A 14,766-nucleotide genomic window follows, 5' to 3' on the forward strand; every position below is an offset into this window, starting at 1 on the left:
TAAATTGTACGGTTTGATATTAACTCTAATGGGTAAAATTATATAATTTTAATTTAATATTTTTTTAACCTTAAATTATGAAAAAATATATTAATGCATTAATGTAATAATCAAATTCTCTTTTATTTTTTTTTAAATTAAAATGAAAAATATTTAAAAAATAAAATATATTCTGATTGTATGAATTATTTACGTGTAATATAAATGAATTAAAAATTAAATAAAATACAATATTATTGAAATATAATATTTAATTTACAGTTTGATTAGTTCCTTTTTAGCTTTAGTAATTTATTGGTTTCATATAAGTATATGTTAATTACTTTCTGGTAATTAATAGATTTTAATTTAGCATGGCATAATATATAATTATGAATAGGAAAGTAAAATTAAAAAGAGGAAAGAAAAGAAAAGAGGATTTATAAGACGGTTGAGTCGTCGAAGACTCAAAGGGAAGCGAAACAGAGAGAGCTCAAAAAGGCACAGAGAGAAGGAGACCCCCATTCTCTTCGCTCCCTTCCCTTTGCTTTGATCCCATTCCCACCAATCACAGACCCCACACTACTCGCTATCTCTCTCTCTCTCTCTCAACGACAACAACAATGCCAGCTTCTCCTTCCTTCCCTTCGGGTAAATCCAAAAAAACAAAACCTAAATTCCTATTTCTCTCGAGAATTCCCTCAACCACTCTCTTTTTTATGAATTTGAATTATTCTCTCTCTAATCCGCGCTCAGACATGCAGTTCTATCTGTGAATCTACACACATCTAATTTTGTATGCTGAATTCTCATTTTTCTCCTAATTTTTGCAGCAGATAATCGTGGCAAATGGAAGAGGCGACGCCGAGGAGAACCTCAAATCGGCCGGAAGTCCAGGCATGAAGAAGAAGAACTAGAGGACGACGAAGAGGAAAACAACGATGACGACCTCGATAACTCGGAGGACCACCAAAATGGAACGGCAGCGCCCGATCCAGGCCCCAGCGAGACTGAGGTGCTCGCTGAGGGTGGGGTCCGCATCTCAGATTTCCCTGCCGTGGTCCGCCGTGCCGTGAACAGACCACACGCGTCCGTCGCTGCGGTTGTGGCGGCCGAGAGGGCCGCTTTGTCGGGGGAGACTAAGGGGCTGCAGGCCTCGCTGCCTGTTCTGGAGAATGTCTCGTACGGCCAAGTCCAGGCATTGTCCGCTGTGCCTGCGGATTCCCCGGTGTTTGATCAGGAGCGGAGTGATGGCCTCGGCGGCGTGAGTTCGGCTTTCGTTATCTCTCCGCCTCCTGTTATGGAAGGTCGAGGCGTCATTAAGCGGTTTGGCAATAGAGTTCATGCAGTACCTATGCATTCAGGTTCTTTCTGCATCTTTAAATTTGTTTTTTGTAATTTTGGATGCAATGTGCGTTTGTACACGTAGATTGTATTCTTTTTGCTATCACGCTGATTGGAGCTAGAATTTAATTTGGTCCTATGGAACTCGGTTAATGATGTGCGATGTGGTACTGCTGTTCTCTTTAGGTCTATTTGTATCTACAAGTGGATTGTAGGTTACTCTAGCAGTCTCCTTGGCAAAATTGCCCGAATAATAACTCATGAAAGCACTATCTAATTGTCCAGGCTGGTTTGGTGAATAGTCTCTATTGCATTGCTGTCTTCCAACCATCCTTGTGTTAAGTACCAGGGTTGCTAGAAGTGGAGATGGTTGTTGTGACTTGTGACCTCAACTCCGAAGTTGTGGAGTGATTCACGTTATCTGAACATAATACCTTTTATTAATGTGGTTTGGTACAAAACAAAGCTTGATTTTAGCGTTTTCTTGTGAAGGTCCTTGGGGAGTTGGGTGGCTTCTTTCGTCTCTATGTAATTGGAGTTATGGCTTAGTTTAGGCAAGAATTAGGTTCTCTTTTGTATTCTTCCTATGTGTCAAGTCTTTGCCATTTCTCTGGGCATTTTTCCTGATGCATTTACTAATATTCAGGCAAAAGTGTGAGTTCGGATCCACAATTTGAATATCCAAACTGATTTATGATTGATGCCAGCAGTTGGATTATGATTATTTCTCGCCTTATTCTTTTTGAGGGCAGATTTTTATGTTATGTTTAGAACATCCTGGGTGGTTTTTTTTTTTTGCTTCGTAGATGCTGGTTATGAAGAATGATTTGATGGCCACGAATCATCTACTTCTATGGTGTCTTATCACTTTCTCCTCTTTGGTCTATGGCATACATTCTCTTGGGAGTTAATTGGGTAATGGCTGGCTTAGTAACAGAGGAGATCTGGGTGTGAAAAGGTATCCATGCAGATAAGTGTTTCGAAAAGAATTTAGGCATGGTCCCTTTGGCTACCTATGGGTTATTTGGAAGAAAAGTAATAGAATGCAGATGCTTGATTCTAGACCCTAGGTTTTTTGATAAAGGGTCATCCTTTTTATTCTTTTGAGGACTTAGGAGATTTGGTTGATATGTTAATAGATTTTCCAAGTGATGTATATGGGTTGTATCCCCTTGTTGCCTTTTAATTTTTTTTAATTCTAATTATAAAATGAGTTCATTCATTCCAAATGTAGCCCAAAGCTTTGATGATCTAGTTGACATTGTAGATATACTAACTGAGATGTAAATTTTGTACATGGGTGGTGCTCCTTTAGCACCTTACATAAATACAAGCTTCATACTTTTATTTAAAAAAAAAAAAAGATCCTGCAGAACTCTCTATTTCCTAAACCAATTCCACCAATTCCACGCATTAACATTAGTATTTACTGTTGGATTTATTGGTTATAAACCTTTTTGTTGTTTTTGTTATTCACCTGTGTGCAGACTGGTTTTCACCACACACAGTGCATCGATTGGAGAGACAAGTGGTGCCACATTTTTTCTCTGGAAAATCTTCTGACTGCACACCAGAGAAATATATGGAATGTAGGAACTACATTGTTGCCAAATACATGGATAATCCAGAGAGGAGACTCACTGTGTCTGATTGCCAGGGATCAGTTGCTGGTGTTAATGATGAAGATTTAACACGGATAGTTCGGTTTCTTGATAACTGGGGAATAATCAATTACTGTGCAGCTGCCCAAGGCCGTGAGCCTTGGAATGACGGTTCTTACTTAAAGGAGGATCCAGCTGGTGAGGTTAATGTGCCATCCGCTGCTTTAAAGTCTATTGATAGTTTGATCAAATTTGACAAGCCCAAATGTAGGCTTAAGGCAGCTGACTTTTATTCATCACTTTCTCGGCGTCATGATGATGTCTCTGACTTGGACAACAGAATTCGAGAGCGTTTATCTGAAAACCATTGCAACTATTGTTCACAGGCCCTGCCAATTGTGTATTACCAGTCACAAAAAGAGGTATGTTGTTTTTTCCAATTTAACTTGAATGTCTCTGTAGTTTCATTTTCTTTTTAACTTTCTCTCAATACTTCGAGAATTTTCTAGGTTCTCTTTTTTGGTAAGCTATATTGCTGTGCTGAAAAAAGACACTTCCGATGCTTTTCAAATTTCTGTTTGTTTTTCTTTTAAAAAGGACAGTTAGTTCAGAAAGCAATTTTTAAGACTTTTGAATTTTGACAATTTTTGGAGGCTAAAATTTTTAACCATGCATCATATTGAAATAAAAAATAAAGAGTAGATGCTCTGCTTGGAACACACCCTTCATTTCCTAAAAACTTATATTCTTTGTATATAAAAACATGTATGGTAGTTGAAAATGAAAATGAAGTTCAGAAAATGGTAACAAAAATTGGTATGATTTGAAATGAACAAAGTTTGTTTTTTTTTTTAAATAAATAGTGTAATAATGTTTGTTAACATGGTACCATTAACAAAAGTTGTTTTCATTGTTTCCTAAAAGCATTATTTGTTCACACTTGAAAATTACACGTATACATATTACCAGACATGTTCCATATACAAATCTATATGAACTTAGAAAATGAAACTAGAAAGTGTTCTTAACGATTAAATTATAGCCCAATGTTTTGTATTTCTTGGCAATAATTCACTGGTTATTTAAAAATATTATAGCTATAATATGCAGGAGCTTTCCTAAACAGATAGGAACTGTCATCTTGATGCTACTTCTGTTTTCTGTAGTCTGATTGCAATCTGATAAACTCAGGAATTCCAGTAAAAGAAAATTATGAATAATCTAGTTAGGAAATTTTCTCTGTTACTAGATACATCACTTGCTTTATGTCTCTGATGCTACTTTTTTGGCTGCTCTCTGAAGGAAAGTCATGTCCACAGAGTGGGAAATACTAGCATGATTTTTTGTGCTGGACCTGGTACATCCTAAGGAAACTAATATCCTATAATCGGAAATCATTTTTCTAATTTCTCATTTAATTTCATCCGAGCCTTAGTCTTGAATAAATTTAAAGTTTATGTTGCGATTTGGATTTATATTTCCTATTTCCATTTTGATGGACGAACGAAATTTTGAATGCAAACGCATGGTTCTTAGGAGGTTAGGGAAGTTGATATTCTTTCTCTATTAAACCGTAAGCTGTCTAGATTTTCAAGGTGGTTGTTGAAGAAGCAAGTTGTAGAGATACTTCATGTCTTGTTACAAATTGGTGTTAGACAGGCTTTCTGGTGTTCGTTTATATAAGGTCTTAGGTGTTGCATTGTACTTAATGACCAAGTGGATAAGGTAATGACCATTTGTTTACCTTGTGTTTGCGATTTTGTTACTAAAATCTAAGGAGTTACATAAATACCTACTCTCCATCTCATCTAGGTTCACAAGTTGTCTTAGTTCTAAAGAATCCTTAACTCATCCAGGCTTATATCTTGGAAGCTTGGTGGAAGGCAGGACACATTTTTGCTATGAACTTAACTTCTATGCAACATGTTCTTTTTGAGGGGAAAAAAAAATGATTATATATAATGAAATGCACCAGGCAGTGCATCCCTTAATACAAAGATAATTACATGGCCAACAAAATATCAATAAGATCTCCCTAAATCCTCTCTAGAATATAACAGTTGACTCTTTAAGAAAAAACTAGGGACCTGTAACTATATTGTTAATTTTGGAAAAAAAATATTAACTTTATTTCTCATTTTTTATGTTATTACATACGGGGTATTTATAGAGTTCTTAATCTACTGATAAGAAATTTTTTATTATAGTAGAATTTTAATTATATGAGATTATTATTTTCATAAAATTCTAATTACATCATCTCAACTAATTAAATAATAAATTAATAAAATAATAAAATGATAAAATATCCTATTTAACATCTAACGCAGGTATCTATTTAGTAGAATATTGTAGAACATGTAAATTACTCCGAATATAAATGAAAAAAAGCTCTTATGTATGCGTAAACATGATATATGGGTAATCGAATTTTAGTTATTTTCAAAAATAAATCGTGATTGGGCGGATGTACGAAATTAAAGTCAATATATCTATATATCTGTATATATCTATAGTGGATAGATGAAGGGGATATTAGATCTAACTAATTCTATGAATTACCCCCTTCTTTTGTTCACATAAATTATGATCTTGCTAACAGTCTAGATTAATATCAGGATCATTAAGTATAAAGTTTAATAAGGAAAAAAGAGTAAAGTAAAGAAAAAAAAGACCGAAATTTATTGAAAATTTGATTATCAATTGTTTTGGCAATGATGAAAGGATCACTAGTAGTCTGTGTTCTCTCAAGTTGGTGCAGCACTATAACACATGTCCAACTTATAGATCAAATTACAAACCAATGGTGGATGCACGCGGAAAAGCCAGAAAAGACCAGTTGGAGTGGCTCACGCGCGGAGAAGCCGGATCGGCACCAAATTGCAAAACCAAAGGCGAATGTGTGTGGAAGAGCTGGGAAAAAGGACAGAAAAAGCTAGTTGGAGTGGGTCGTGCGCAGAGAAAGCATATCTGCATTAGATCGCAAAACCAAGGGAGGACGTGTGTGGAAGAGCTAAAAAAGGATCAGAAAAGATTGATCAGAGCGGCTCACACGTGGAGGAGCCGAATAAGTGCCAGTATCGCGAAACCAGAGAAGTGGCGCTGCGGGTGGTCAAAGAACAGATTTGAAGCAGCAAATTGTGCGGTGATCTGTCCTTGGCGGGGCGAATTTGTGCGACTGAAGAGGAAGAGGCACTGGATATGTTGGTCTTGTGCTCGTTCGACACCAAAGGTTGGAAGAAGAGACACACATGGCCGAAGAAGAAGATTGCGATGGCCGAATCGCACGAAAGGCATACTCGAGCAGTTCTGATGCGATTTTCACAAGATTTGTGTCAGATCTGAACCCGCCGACAGTTTTTGTGGTGATTCTCCGTGAAATTGCGGCTGAATGTGGCGACTAGCGGCGGCGCTTGTGGTTCATGCGCTTTGGAGACGGTCACCTGAGTTCGGGGCGTAGACCGGCGGTGAAGCTGCGACTTCGTTTAGGGTGGTAGTGAGATTAGATCTTAATAGATGAGTACCAACTTAGTATGTTTTACTATTTTAGAGTTTGGAAAAAAATTTTGAAATTAGAACCTTAAAATATCCTTATTTTGGCTTTGATACCATGTAAATTTTGGAAAAAAAAATATTAACTTTATTTCTCACCCTTTATGTTGTTACACATGAGATATTTGTAGAATTTTTAATCTAATGTTAATAAGATTCTTATTATGGTAAAATTCTAATTATATGAGATTATTATTCTCGTAGAAATCTAATTATATTATCTCAACTTATTAAATAGTAAAATAATAAAATATTCTCAACACATATATTTTTAGAACTATCAATAGAATTCTCTCCAAAAACTCTCTTATTTCTCTCATTCCAAATAACCCAAAATAGCCAGAGAGATAAGCCTTATAGATTGCTTTATCTCTTTGAATGCCCTTTCTAGGCTTGCAACTCCCTCGCAAAGTTAGCAACCACCCATTTAAGACCTAAAAGATTGTAAACCAAAGTCTTCATGACCCTTGCACAAATAGCAATAGCTCACTAGAGTTTTCCATCTCCTTATTAATTTGTCCAAGATAAGAATGGGGATTCACATTGCTTCCTAAGTAAAAAAAGCCACCTAGGAGTCGCCTTCACCTTTCAGATCATACGCAATGGAAAGGTTTCACTAGCACTCTCTCTCCTGGTCAAGTGCAACTCAATTCAACTTGGTTGAACCTTTTTTTCTAGATAGTTTGAACTTTAGGCATTATTATTATATCTTTTTGGTAATGGGTAAAATACTTTAGTCTTACTATTAAGGGAAGAGACTGTACATAAGCTAAAACAACCTAATTTGTAATTCTAGCTTGGCTCTTGGAATAAGCATTATAGCCATTGCATAGTAATATATATTAAAGTATTTTGTTACCTATTAGAAGTTATGTTCATCAAAGTATCAATAGGTCATCAAGACCTTCCTTAGAAGAGAGAGGATATGTTTCAAGTAAAAAAACCAAGGGATTCAAGGTAATTAAATTATTAGGTTACAATTAAGCCCCCATAAGCAAAGTAAAATGCACTATGTACGCTTTAATAGATCACCATTAGATTCTCGTCTAAAAGTCCTTATGTTCAAAATGAGGGTTTTAACAGGTAATAGAGTGCATTTAGCATTATTTAAAAAAAAAAGAGTAGGTAATAGAGTGCATTTAGCATGATAATTGGTGTGGATTCTGCATCTCTTTCACATAAGTAGCATCCATTCACAAGAATTGTGTCTATCCTTACCAAATTATCAAAAGTTAAAATGCATTCCCTTGCTGCCTTCCCAGTGAAGAAAGCCACCATTGGGGTTGCCTTTATCTTCTAGATCTATCTAGCAAGAAATTCTTTCCCATCCACCTCATCGTTGCTCGAATGGTCATAAGAAGACTTCATCAAAAAGACACTTGAAGAATTCAACTTTCGGATTGGTTTCTTTGAAGTTGTGTGATGGTATCTTCCCTTATTGAGAGCTATTGCATATATATTGGAAAATTGCTTACTTTCTCCCCCGACCCTTCATCTAATACACCCCTGAAAGTCTCCCTTCCCCATAAAGATTCTCATCCACATCCCCATCCAATGTGATCTTTTGAGAATTTAGTAAACCATCCCAGTCCTTCCACCTCATGTTTTGCCACTATCGCTCTCCACCAATAATTTTCTTGCTTCCCCATAAATCTCCGTGATCATTTCCTTTGTAAGGCTTTATTAAACTCAAATAGCAATCTCAATCCCAATCCTCCTCTCTGATTAGGCCATTTTGCTGTTGCCCATGCAACCATATCATGTCTTCTTTTTTCCACTGTATCTCCCCACAGAAAATTGCATTGGATCCTCTCTAATCTTTTAGCCACCATGGAGGGAACAATGAATAAAGACATGAGGTAAATAGGGGTACTAGCTAATGTACTTTTAATCAGTCTCAATTGCCTCCTTTTGATAGCATACCCTCTTTCACACAATAAATCTCAATGTAAATCTACTCATTACTGGGTCTTGTATAGATATATCCTTGAATTTTGCTCCCAAAGGCATATGCAAATGCTTTAGAGGACTTTGGAAGGAGAGAAATAGGAGAGAAATATGAAGAAGAATTGCCTAATTATCTTCCGGGACTAAGATGCAAAAGCCATCCTTCTTCGGCAGTAAGAAGAATAGAAGCATAAACCTAAGAGATGGTTTCCACGGTTTCCATGGTAATGATATCCTTGCTTTTAGTATGTCATCCTTTTGGTTTATACTGCCCTTAATCACCTTGTTAAGAAGAAAATACTAAAACCTTTGAAATGAAAACTGAAGGAGCGCAGCCATCAAAACATAAGTGATTTCGTGGGTTTCATGCAATATAAGAACAACATAATCTTTTGCTGATCAGAAATAATTGCAGCATTTGCTTGAAACTAGAAGTATACTTTACATACTTAATTATTTGTATTCCCTTTCAGTCTGTCATGAAGATGCATACTAAAACTTTGTTCATGCTTGATGATAGTTTCCTGTTTTCTAATTTGAGACTTGAAGAGGGTCAGAATATCAACTTAATCATATAACCATTGTGGCATGTGATAACTAACACTTGCTGGTGAAATGAGGCAGATAATTTGAGGAAGATAAATAGGGCACGATTTTGGTGTCTGGGTGTTCAACATTCTAGCCTACTTAATGGTTTCTGTGTGGATGCATAAGTGAGAAGGTATTAGGTGTTAGGCAGTTCACTGTAAGTTGATGACTACTATTAAGAACATGTTCAATGGCTTAATAACCTATAGAAAAATTGGTCTATCAGGCGAATACTTGCTTATAAAAGGTGCAGAGGGATCTTTCTGGTAGGTCTAGTTCAGATGAGATACTAGAGATCTTATTTGACGATGTTTATTCACTTGGGTTGATTCTAGGCTTATGAACTGTACCTTTCAAAATTTTGGTTTAGCATGATTCTTGGTGTTTACTGCTTCCTTTCCATGGGTTGTTTGATTATTGTCTTGATTTAACAGGTGGATATACTCCTGTGCTCTGATTGTTTCCATGAGGGGAGGAATGTTACTGGTCATTCGAGTATTGATTTTGTAAAGGTGGATTCAACAAAAGACTATGGTGATCTGGATGGGGAAAGTTGGAGTGATCAAGAAACTTTGCTGCTTCTTGAGGCAATGGAAATTTACAATGAAAATTGGAATGATATTGCAGACCATGTAGGCAGCAAGTCAAAAGCACAATGCATCCTCCATTTTCTTCGTCTGCCTATGGAGGATGGCCTGTTGGAGAACATTGAAGTTCCCAGTAAATCCAAGTCATTAAGTTCTTCCAATAGAGATGATTGTAGAGGACTAGATGCAAACTCAAATGGGGATCTACCAGGTGTTCCTATTTTTACTCGTGTTATTGACCAGTCATAAAATGATCATGATGAAGTGGTGGTGCTGGTGAAGTTTTTTAATAATATTTGCTTATTTTTTGTTTGTTTTTCCAGAGTCTTGCGTTCAGAGGACTGAGTCTGAAGTCAGGCTTCCTTTTGAAAATTCTGCAAATCCTGTCATGGCCTTGGTATGACACCAAACTTGTCCTAAGCTTCAGTAGTTTTTTTTCTCTGTTGCTTTCTTATGAAGTATTATTGACTTAGAGATACAGCCAGACGAGTCTGGATGTAGTTTGGTGTGATTCTCACAAAACCTTTTATAATCATAAAGTTTATGTTTTTAATCCCTTAGGTTTTAGTTGTTTTTCTGGTTATTTTTCTCTAAGTGTTCTTTAAATAAACTGCATATAATTGTATGTGGCTTTGTGAAGTTCAGAAGCCTTTGTTAGCGTTTACATATGCAATTTAAGAGCATCATCGTCGTTTCCTCATAATTAAGGGTGTTATGACCATCAGACTGTTTAAGAAGATGTTTAGAAGAGACCAAGTTGGATTTTGAAATTGTAGTACTGAGTGCTGATCGTGTTGTAAATGTGCTTATTGTAAATAAAGCAAACTATATATATTCTCGTCAGTTGGAGTTTGCCATCAAGTTGATTTCATGTTGTAACTATGCTACATGAGTGGGCGTGACTTATGAATGAGCATATACTTGTTCTAGATTTTGTTACCAGTTATTTCTTTACCTCATACTGAGATAAGTGCTTGCTTGGATCAATTTCCATGCAACATGTCCCCATGGAAATTTTTATAACTTACACACATGCATATGAATAGAAAAATGGACTGAGAGGCTTATATTTGCCAGGATTGAGATAAGCATTCAGACAACAAAAGCAGGCCCCTCTATAAATGATTGAAACTTACTCCATCCATACTAGTAAGTCATGAAACCAACGAACAGGAAAATAGAGTTCAAAATTCTCCTGTTTACTCTGCGCAATATGATATTAATTTTGCAAGAGAGAGGACAAATGCCCAAGAGGTTGTGGCTGAAGATACTTGAGAAACTAATATAAAGAGAAAAAAAGATCAGTATTACAGAGACAGAGATGTAAGTCTGGTGACCTAGGTCATCAGATTGTGGTCAAATTGTTTTTTTTTCTACTTAAGGCTAATGGCTGCTGTCTGGTGGCTACGATCATCCTAGCTTTCAGTCTTCTTTTGTTGCTTCAAGCTACTTGTCTATAAATGAAATATCTGCAGAACTTGACAGTTAACTTGGATTTTAATAATCTGAGGTTGATAGTTCATTATCTAAAGTCAATTCAGCTAAAAGAAAGCTTATGAGCCATATTTTCTCTCCCTTAAGGCAGTAGTCTATGCAGGAATGCCAGATGATGGTTTCATATTTGACTTTGGTCAGAGAACTTGCTAACTTGAGGTTCATGGATCTAACTGGGAGAAATTTGTCTAGGTTGCATTTCTGGCCTCTGCTGTTGGACCAAGAGTTGCTGCAGCCTGTGCCCATGCATCTCTGGCAGCATTGTCTGAGGGTGATGGCTTAGCTACTTCTGGACAGGAAGGATCTGGACGCAGTAATAGGTAGTGTATTTTCTCCTTATATTTTTCAATTTAAACAACTCTCTTAATTCGAACAGGAATGCATTTCCTTGTTTTTGAATTCTCAATTTAATAACTCTCTATCACTTGTCTGCATGTGCGTCTACCATCCAAATTTTATATGTGACTTGCTCTGTTATGTATTAATTATTCTTTTTAATCCCTGAAGAATGAATTCTGGGAGCATAAATAATAGAGAAGGCAGTTTCCATGGAGAAATTCCGCAAAAGGGTCAGTTTGACTTTTTCTGTATTTCTCTTCCTTCTCCACTTCTTTTTGCCAATTTCTAAATGTTTTCTCTATTAAATTTCAGAAGAGAACTCAATGAGGCATGGTTCATGGAGTCAAAATGGGGCAGCAATTGCTTCATTATCTGCAGAGAGAGTCAATTCAGCTGCAAAAGCAGGCCTTTCTGCTGCCGCAATGAAAGCAAAATTGTTTGCAGATCATGAAGAACGTGAAATTCAAAGGCTTTCTGCTAATATTGTAAATAACCAGGTATTTTTCCTGCATGTCTTTTCTGTGCTGAGGCATTTGCATCTAGCATGTGTTTTTGTGTGTGTGTGTGTGTGTGTACAAGATCCTAGTGGTGATTGCTTGTCAATTGTAGGTCAAATCAAGTCAATCAGTGTAACTAATGAATTTAAGCCCGTTAAGAGAATACCTTGGCCGTACCGGGTTGTTTTGATGTTTTGAGCACGTGTCCGCATTTCTTAGCCATATTATATCCTTGTTTCCTGGATGGATACAGCTTTCAACTTTGGAATTATCTGTGTTCAATAGATTAATTTCTGAGTTTGAGGGTGTTTTGATAATCCACTGTCCCAGATGGAGATTCCCACAAATAGACTGTGGTAGTGGGATCTACTCTTTACAGCAGCATTTCCATAGGCAGCAGGGGACCTTTTGCAATAGAGTATTACTTCGGATGGACCTCGCTTTTTTACCGTGTCCGGAACAAATCCAAAACTTACATGGAATTCATTTGCAAAGCCACACTTATTTTGGTTAGAAGATGATGAAAATCATTATAACAAATAAAAATAAAGTTCATATCCATATAGATCCAGGAACAATACATTTCAAATTCCATCAAATGTGATGGGATTTGGAATACATGCTCCAATTCCATATAAAAGTTTCATATCAGTGGAACTTTTTTTTTGAAATAGAAAGTGTGAAAAGTGAATTAAGTAAAGGCATCAAGAGGGTGCCGCCCATTTACAAAAAACTTACAGGTAAGCATATTTATGATAACCCCAAAATCATCCATCCTATAAAGGTCATGCCCCAAAATCATGGAACCAAAATGATGAAAGCATCTCTCTGTAATGCTAACAATATGTTCTTTTCTCCCTTCAAAAGTCCTACTGTTTCTCTCTTTTCAAGTAACCCAAAATATAGACAAAGGAATAAGATGAAAGATACTCTTTTTCTTACTGATCCAAGCCATCAACTCATTTCACCGACCCTACCTTAACCCAGTTGATGCCCATAAGACTGTGAACTTAGATCCAAAGTTTGTAAGTAAACGGACACCAAAGCAGAATGTTGTTGCTAGTCTTGGCGTCACTTTTACACAAGAAGCATGTGTTGACCATGATCTTTCCCCTTTTAATTAAGTTGTCAATAGTCAGAATACGCTCCTTTACCGCTTCCCCAGTTAAAAAAAGAAATATGTGGTGGAGTGGTAGTCTTCCAAATGACACCCATATAAATCGTAGATTTATTCTAAAACAAAAGCTTAAATGTCAGGTGACTGTACAAATTTTTTTTTGAAATTCTGGTTAGGTCCTGTATTGTGGTATTTAATGGTTGAAAGGATCTTGTATGTATACAATTGAAATGATCTTGGATGTTTCATGCAATTATTGGCATGGATTGTTTTTGTTTTTTTTTTCCTTTTTCCTATTTTTTAATTCTCTTTCTTGTATGATTTCTTGTCCACCTTTAGATTGTAATTTCTCTTCCTTATTCAAATAGATAGCTTCCTCATAAAAAAATAAATCAACAGATGCATACATTGCAGATTAAGCTGTCTGCAGTTTCAACTGTTTCACTTGGTAATGCCTTGTATTAAGAGTTAATGCCAACTAGCCAATTGATCCCCTTTCTGAGTACTTTTAATTGAAAATACACCTAGTGATGGTTTGATTAGTTGTGGAAGAATTTCAGTCTTTTTTGCCCTGGATTTTTGGTAGTATGTTGCTTAGTTCTTTAGAGGTTAAACCTGTTTTACTTTTCAATAACTTACTCTGGATTGAGACCAAGTCAATAATATCTGCCTCAGTTAAAGAGATTGGAGCTGAAGTTGAAGCAGTTTGCAGAAGTGGAAACCTTGTTAATGAAAGAATGTGAACAAGTAGAGAAAGCCAGGCAGAGGTTTGCTGCAGAAAGGGCTCGTATGGTTGCAGCTCGATTTGCACCTACTGGAGTTAGCTCGCAAGTGAGTCTACCAGGTGTTGCTCCTTCCATGGTTAACAACAATGTTGGCAACAACAGGCAACAGGTACTCTCACCCTCACCGACGCAGCCAAGCATTTCAGGATACAGCAATAGCCAACCAGTACATCCTCAGATGCCATTTTTGTCACGGCAGCAAGTGTTTCCTAAGGGGCCTAGGCTGCCTCTTAACGCCATACAGCCATCATCATCATCTCCTTCGGGTATGATGTTCAATGCGCCAGGTAATCCCCAGCCTACCCTCAATCATCCAATGCTGAGGTCTATGTCGGGCACTAGCTCTGGTCTAGGTTGAAACAGAATAGATGGTGTAAATTTGGAATTTTATGGGTTTGATTCATTTGACCATTACATGCTTTCAGCACTGCAAAGAGAAGGCTAATAGATTTGGATGAGCGGTAAAGGTGTGAACTGCTTCACATTGTTTAGTCTTTATTTATAGAAAGGAAGATAACTGATGCAGTTCATAGGGCTTGTAGCATTGCATAATCAAGTTTATAGTTTGTACTAGATTATTAACACCTGCTCAACTAGTTTACAAAAATTAATTTTGTAAAAATGAAGCACATAGCGTTTAATTTTCAGTTGATAATCATCCACTTAGTGCTGCAAGCACCGGATTGCGGAAGCTGTAACGGAAGTCTTTGACGTCATGAACTATGACGGGATGCAGTAAGATTTGTGTTTAGTGGGGATAAAATTAGTACATGTTTTGTAGGCCAAAAAAGAATTAAATTGAATGTCTCATTTGTATGAGGAATATTATGGAAAAGAAAAAGAAAAGAGGATTGTCTCCCCTTCGGTAGAAGGTACGCAAGAATGGCAGTCGGATCATAGCACTTCCTGTGACACGAAAGGCTGAATTCCACATGG

At 36.7% G+C, this 14,766-nt stretch overlaps 1 protein-coding gene across 2 annotated transcripts; it reads left to right on the forward strand.

Moving 5' to 3' along the window:
• Window positions 1-431: 431 nt before the first annotated feature.
• SWI3C (SWITCH/sucrose nonfermenting 3C) lies at window positions 432-14,477 on the forward strand. 2 transcript variants are annotated; one of them, XM_088208100.1, is made up of 9 exons: window positions 432-630; window positions 816-1,343; window positions 2,811-3,346; window positions 9,446-9,809; window positions 9,922-9,995; window positions 11,285-11,412; window positions 11,600-11,661; window positions 11,744-11,928; window positions 13,721-14,477. In XM_088208100.1, exons 1-9 carry the CDS (start codon window positions 603-605, stop codon window positions 14,186-14,188), a joined length of 2,373 nt encoding a protein of 790 aa, XP_088064226.1. In that variant the 5' UTR covers window positions 432-602; the 3' UTR covers window positions 14,189-14,477. The 2 variants fall into 2 exon arrangements, with proteins under 2 accessions (XP_088064226.1, XP_021896386.2); XM_022040694.2 differs by having other exon boundaries at window positions 433-630; window positions 813-1,343.
• The last annotated feature ends 289 nt before the right edge of the window (window positions 14,478-14,766 follow it).

This window comes from Carica papaya, chromosome 1 (assembly GCF_054855325.1).
Source record: "Carica papaya isolate Zhongbai chromosome 1, ASM5485532v1, whole genome shotgun sequence".
NCBI classification, from domain to species: domain Eukaryota; kingdom Viridiplantae; phylum Streptophyta; class Magnoliopsida; order Brassicales; family Caricaceae; genus Carica; species Carica papaya.